The 6,649-nt window shown below is 56.7% G+C and overlaps 1 protein-coding gene across 1 annotated transcript; it reads right to left on the bottom strand.

Moving 5' to 3' along the window:
* Positions 1 to 272: 272 nt before the first annotated feature.
* TMEM92 (transmembrane protein 92) lies at positions 273 to 6,437 on the bottom strand. Its single transcript, XM_003131586.4, has 5 exons — positions 6,351 to 6,437; positions 2,814 to 2,839; positions 1,940 to 2,029; positions 1,590 to 1,785; positions 273 to 896 (listed from the first exon to the last, which is right to left on the bottom strand). The coding sequence occupies exons 1-5, from the start codon at positions 6,417 to 6,419 to the stop codon at positions 783 to 785; spliced, it is 495 nt and encodes a 164-aa protein (XP_003131634.2). The 5' UTR covers positions 6,420 to 6,437; the 3' UTR covers positions 273 to 782.
* Positions 6,438 to 6,649: the final 212 nt, after the last annotated feature.

The following is a 6,649-nucleotide window of genomic DNA, read 5'->3' as shown; positions in this document are numbered from 1 at the left end:
TCATTGCTGTGGCTGCGGTGTAGGCTGGTGGCTACAGCTCTGATTGAATCCCTAGCCTGGGAGCTTCCATATGTGGCAGGTGTGGCCCTAAAAAAGCAAAAAAAAAAAAGGAACCAGAGGTCAAAGCATCTACAAAGATCCTCTCTGGAGGGTGTCCCACATATGTACTGAGCTCTCAGCCTCATCAATGGTGGGGTTTCAGGCGCACTGCCCCCCCCCCCAGTCCCCCAGCAGGGCCTGGGCTCACCTCCCCACACAGAGACAGACACAGCAACAAGCAACTGAGCTTTAGTGAGTGCATGTGTTGGGAGGGGAGGGAACAGGGCGTCTTTCCTATTGGGGTGGAATCAGATGGCTCAGAGCTCATGCAGCCCTGTCTCCCCAAGTACATCAGTGCCCTGCAGCCCTGTCTCCCCGAGTACATCAGTGCCCCCCAACACATCTCAGAGCTGGCGGCCCAGCCGACGTTCTGGAAGCGCTCTCCACTCCTCAGAGTGGCCCATTCACTCCTGGGCCCCTCCAGCTATTCACATTTTCCTCCTGGCAGCCTCAAACTTGGCATGGGATGGGGGCGGTGGGAGGGGGTCCCTTCAGATCAGCTCCTGGGGCTAGCGAGGCCACAGGCCTGGAACAGGGGTAGGAAAAGCAATAAGTTAAAACCAAGAATGGCCAGAGGTGTAGCAGGACCTTCTAGGCGGTTGGTCCCAGGAGTCTCTGGCTTGATCCAGGAGGTCTTGGAGAGGAGGTGACTGATGGCAGGAGGGTTCCAGGCAGGAGGTGGCTCAGAAGGCTGGGTTGTCGATGCCTCTGCATGCCCTGGTGTATTCTTCAGGCCTGCAGCTGTATGGAGGGGGTGGCTCTGTGGGAGGCAGGCCTAGTTCCGGCTTCAGAATAACCTGCAGGGAGACGGAGGGACACAGGGTCTTCTCAGGACCTGCCCCTGGCTGTCACCACCCGTGTGCTGGTGGTAGCACATTTACCAGGGAGAAGGGTGACCCGCTGCTGGGTGCAGAGCTCTCCGTAGGGTCTGGGGCATGGTGTAAGGACGCCCTCCACTGTCCCTCTTGTTCCAAAAATCTTTTCAGGAGTTCCCTCGTGGCTCATTGTATCCAACTAGTATCCATGAAGACGTGGGTTCAATCCCTGGCCTCGCTCACTGGGTTATGGATCCAGTGTTGCTGTGAGCTGTGGTGTAGGTCGCAGATGCAGCTCCGATACCAAGTTGCTGTGGCTGTGGTGCAGGCCCACCAGCTGCAGCTCCAATTCGACCCCTAGCCTGGGAACTTCCAAAAGCTACAAGTGCAGCCCCAAAAGGCAAAAAAAAAAAAAAAAAAAAAAAAAAACAACAAAAAAAAAACAAAACCCAAAACCCAAAACCAAAACAAAACCAACTTTTGGTTTTTTTTCTTCGGCCATGCCTGTGGCATATGGAAGTTCCCTGGCCAGGGATCGAACCTGTGCCACAGCAGCGACCCAAGCCGCTGCAGGGGCGAATGCCAGATCCTTAACCTGCTGCGTCACAAGAGAACTCTTCAAAGTCTGAATACGGAGACACAGAGGCCAGAGCGGGGATGAGGATGGATACCCACCTCGCTGTAGGGGGGTGGGGAGTCCGAAATGGGTGCTATGACCCTCTCTTCGGGAGCGATGGAGGGCAGTTCCGGGGGCCCCTCATGCTCCGTGGGGGGCTCGTGCTCTGGCTCTCTGCAGTTGCGGAAGATGTGCTTAGCCAGGCCACAGATGCACAAGAGCGGTATGAAAATCAGGAAGATGATGACAAAGATCCTGGGAAGATAAACCACCACCATCACCCTGAGGCTTCAGGACATCCTGCCGCACCCCTGTCCCTTCCTTCCCCCACCCCCTCAGCAGGAAGTCCAGCCCAGTCCTGTGTAGACCAGACTCCTCAGAGGATGGTGCCCCTGTGCCCTAGGCTCACCTGAAGGGGCCAGAGAAGAACCCAAAGGGCTCCCGCTGGTATTCTGGGCAGCATGTGTCACCACAACACTTAAATCCTTTAGGGCAGGTGCTGGGGGGGGGGGGGCGGGGGCAGAGAGAGGGCTGTTGGTACCAAGGTGGGGAGGCGGCAGGATCCCAGCTTCTCAAAACCTATCCAAGCACTCAGGGCACAAGCCCCACCCCTAGCAGAGTCGGGGTACGGGCTCCCCCTGCGGGCTCAGCGGGAAGAACCTGAGGCTGGGCCAGGACCTGGGTTTCAGGCTCAGCTCACTGCTGGCCTTGTGGCCCTTCCTGGGCCTCACCTTCCTCATCTATAAAATGGGTGTAATGAATGTCCTGTCAATCTCAGGGGGCGGGTGTGGGGAAAGAGTGTTGCAGTGGCTTCAGCATCACTCCGAGGAGATGGGGCGGGGGGGGGGGGGCGGCAGTGGGGAGGGTCCGCAACTAACTCCAGGAGGAGAGAGCTGTTTCTGGTGCCCATGGGGTGGGGTGGGGTGGGGGGAAAGAGGATGTTCCTGGAACATCCAGTACCGACTGGGTGGAAATATTTTTCTGCCCAGAGCCCACCCCCGTCAGCCCCTCCTCCCTGTGCTTCGGTTTCTTCGTGTTTATCTATTAAGAGTGTTAGCTCCTGCTTCCAGGGTACCCTCTGAGGGGAGATGGTCTAAGCCTGCAGTGAGAAGGATGGGGTTCGGCCCACAGGGATGAAACTGCCCCTGGGTTGGCTGGTGGAGGGAGGGAGGGGGTGGATTCAGGCTAGAAGGGGAGTGGCGGAGGAAGATGAAGGCAGCCAAGGCAGGATGTGGGGTGTCTCCTCCGCACACTGGAAGGGACAGCCCAAATCCCGGACTTACTGGAAGGGAGCACACGTGGCTGCAGCCTGTGGAAGAAAAGAGGCAGAGGCGTGGGTCACACACTGGGGGGCGCGCGGGGGGGGGGGGCTTCCACCCAGATGCTACCCAGGCACGGCCAGCAGGTCCCCAGAGGACCCGCATTGGCCCCCAAGCCTGTCCTCCACCTGACTCCTCATGTTCCCCAGGTCAGTGGCTGGAGCCCCAGCTCCTTCCTCTTCTCACCGCACCTCCCACCGCACCGGCTCACCCCCAGGTCCAGAAACTCGCGCCTTCTCCCCAACCATCCAATCCAACCCCATCACGGGCAGGATGCCAGCGCTCTCCCCTCACCTGCCATTTGTAACACGTTAGCTGAGCTCCTATCCAACAAATCCGATCACTCGCAACTTTGCTGGAAGCCCCCCGCCCCCACCCCTGCCCACGTCCAGCCCCTACCGGTCTCCCCTTCTTGCACACACACCCACTGGGAGTTCCCTGCACACACTCGGCTATCTTGCACCTGCCTGCAGGGGCGGGCCCTCTTCTTAGGGCTCAGGGCTTCTGAATTTCCATTCATCTCTCTGGTCCCTGCCCGGGGCTGGGGGCTGGAGGGTCTTCCTGGCTCTGAGGAGCACTGGACCCCCCCCCCCCGCCCGGAATCAGCTCCTCCTCCCTCCCTCCCTCTTCTGTACTAGTTCTGTAGGTTAGGGCTATCATAGAATTTGACCTGATCAAGAGCAAATATGTGTACCAGCCCTGTTTGAAATGTTCTTCCCTCAGGTATCGGAGAGGCTGGCTCCAGCACCTCCCTCTCTGACGGTCTTATTTCTTTATTTATTTTGCTTCTTAGGGCTGCACCTGCAGCATATGGAAGTTCCCAGACTAGGGGTTGAATCAGAACTATAGCTGCCAGTCTATGCCACAGCCACAGCTACAGCCACAGCCACGCAGGATCTGAGCTGTGTCCGAGACCTACGCCGCAGCTCACGGCATCACCAGATCCTTAACCCACTGAATGAGGCCAGGGCTTGAACCCACATCCTCATGGATACTAGTCAGGTTCGTTACTGTTGAGCCATAACGGGAACGCCTGACCATCTTATGTAAAATTACACCCACTTCCCCAAAGCATCTCTTTTCCTCTAATTGCACCTCCTGTCTCTGCATAGCTCTTGTCAACATCTAATATGCTTTTACTTTATCTTGTTACTTTTCTGTCTCCTCAGTAGAATGTAAACTTCACCCAGGAAGGGATTCGTGTTGAAAATCAACACTCACGATAACAGCAGAGGCAGAATGAATGAAAAAGCATGCATTGACCACTGGGTCTCATTTCATCCTGGCAGCTCTCAGACCGTGGTGGGGGGGGCAAAATGTGTGGGTATCTGTCCCCCCACTCTAACCTCGGGGTGGGGGGACCAAGCAGCCACACTCAAGAAAGAATAAGAAGCCAACAGTGGTCAGACCAAAGACTTGGAAATAACTTTTTTTTTTTTTTTTTTGCTTTCTAGGGCCGCACCTGCGGCATATGGAGGTTCCCAGACTAGGGGTCCAATCCCAGCCGCATCTGCGACCTATACCACAGCTCACGGCAACACCAGATCTTTAACCCACTGATCAAGGCCAGGGATCGAACCCACACCCTCATGGTTCCTAGTAAGATTCGTTTCCGCCGCACCACAATGGGAATTCCAGAAATAACATTTCGATGGCCACTGACGACAATAGTAAAACCAAGAAGACCAATCACAGCCACTAACAGTTGGGCTGAAACCCCCGTTATGTGCTCCGTCCTGCACGTACACCCCCTTCTCCCAAGTCTTGGCCAGTGGGCTCAGGAGCAGGGATAAACCCCAGCAGGAATGGCCCAGAGAGGCTGAGGGCCACACAGCACCCTGGAATGACTGCAGAGTTGGGGACCCCCAAAGGGATTCAGGCACTCAGGGTACTCCCTTCCCCTCAGATTCTAGCCCCTGCCCCTCCTCCCCCTCCTGGCCCCTAACTAAGAAAGACAATGAACAATTACTTTAATAAATTAAGGAGTTTCCATTGTGGCTCAGCAGTAACAAACCCAACCAGTATCCATGAGGATGGGGATTCCATGATGAGTGGGTTAAGGATCCAGCATTGCTGTGAGCTGTGGTGTAGGTCGCAGAGGCGGCTCAGATCCTGAGTTGGTGTGGTTGTGGCTGGGGCTGGGGCTGGGGCTGGGACTGGCAGCTGCAGCTCCAATTTGACCCCTAGCCTGGGAAGTTCCATATGCCGTACCTGTGGCCCTAAAAAGCAAAATAATAATAATAATGCTGCACTCCTGTGAGGAGTAGAGGACACTTTCCCAGATTCTCCCACCACCCCATTTTGTTTTGTTTTGTTTTGTTTTGTTTTTTTGGCTGTACCTGTAGCATGTGGAAGTTCCCTGGGCCAGGGATTGAACCTGAGCCACAACAGTGACAATGCCAGACCCTTAACCCACTGAGCCACCAGGGAACTCCTCCCCCTACCATCCTGTTTTAAACAGAGGATGGTCTTATCTGAGGTGGTTCAGAGCCTGTGTTTTATCAAGTGTTGGGATAATCTTCGGCAACTGCTTACATGTGAACAGGGAGCATCAACTGCCTGCCCCCTGCAGTGGTTGGGAGGAATCGACCAGAGGATGCTCAGCCTAGAGCTGGCACAAACCCACAGCCTGGTGATAGAGAAGGAAGAGCAGGGCTTGGGGTGGGGTGGGGCAGAGCGGCTCAGCACAAGTTCATGAACGTGGGAAGCAGGCCTGCAACTTCCTTCGGACTCTGACACAAGTAATTTAAAAACCGTGTTCTAGACCCATGTCAGTTTCTAGGATCATCTCCCACCCCAGAATTGGATAGACTGCCCCCATTACTGGAGTCAGGGGAGGGATAAAGGGGTGCTGAAACCTTGCCTCACTTCAGAAATCACAGATTCCAGAGGTCACCCCAGCCTGGGGTCAGGCAGCCGGATCAAATCCTATCACCGGCTGGAATCCTAGCCCCGCACCTAGGAAGGGACAAAGGAGCCTCCTTTCCTCCAGGGCACGCAGAGAGAAACAGTCCCAGAGAGGGGCAGGGCCTTCCCAAGGTCATCCCCAGCACTAGGAGAACAGAGCTGGGGGGGACAGGCTGGCCAGGCGTCCAGACCTTAGACACACACACACCCCCACTGTCGCCCCGGCCCCCAGTCACTGCTTTCTGACACAGCAGGAAGGAGCAAGAACGAGACAAGACTAACGAGACTAACGACGCCAGGATCAAAGTCCCCACTCAGAGAGGCACTAGGTGTCAGGCGGCGCAGGTCCCACGACACAGTCTCCCCCGCCCCTGCCTCCCCACAAGGTGAAGGAACCCAGGCCTTCTCAGGACCTCCTTCCACTGCCCTCACCTCCACCTCCCCGGCCAAAAGAGAAAGGAAGTTGCTAAATACGTGTGGTCATGAGGAAATCCTGACCATAGTAGGTGGTGATCCAGAGCCAGAAGCGGGGCCCCTGACCCACAAGGGTAGGACCCCCCAAAATCTAACCGGCTTACCTCCCAAAAAGCTCACCTGTTGGAGGCCAGCCGGCAGGGCAAGCAGCAAGGTGGGCACGAGGCCGAGGACCCAGGTGTCAGACATCCTGGCAGGGGGGCCACTGAGCTTCCGTGTGGAGGGGAGGAGAGGAGAGGGCGGGGCCGTGACCTCTCCCACGACTCTCCACCTATAGGGCCCTGCCTTGGGTTGGGGGCGGAGCTGATGCACCCGGGGAAAGGCCAACCCAGAAGAGGAAGGGAGGGGCGGAGGTGAGGAGAGGGGAGGGGAGGAGGGAGGAGGAGGGGAGGGGGAGGGGGGAGGGAGGAGGGGGAGGG

This window comes from Sus scrofa, chromosome 12 (genome assembly GCF_054392235.1).
Source record: "Sus scrofa isolate SSC_HxYL_T2T_F1_AM1 chromosome 12, Sscrofa_HxYL_maternal_Yorkshire_Landrace_v2.0, whole genome shotgun sequence".
NCBI lineage: Eukaryota > Metazoa > Chordata > Mammalia > Artiodactyla > Suidae > Sus > Sus scrofa.
Note: the sequence above shows the minus strand (reverse complement) of the source record. Positions and strands in the feature narration are given on the sequence as shown.

What these genes read in the sequence shown, in the direction of transcription:
- TMEM92 (XM_003131586.4), bottom strand. Translation starts at nt 6,419, where the DNA reads ATGTCTGACACCTGGGTCCTCGGCCTCGTGCCCACCTTGCTGCTTGCC. An exon ending in TGCCGGCTGGCCTCCAACAG is followed by an intron (nt 2,840 to 6,350) that starts GTGAGCTTTTTG and finishes TTTCTTCCACAG; the next exon opens with GCTGCAGCCACGTGTGCTCC. An exon ending in CCCCACCCCCCTACAGCGAG is followed by an intron (nt 897 to 1,589) that starts GTGGGTATCCAT and finishes GTCTCCCTGCAG; the next exon opens with GTTATTCTGAAGCCGGAACT.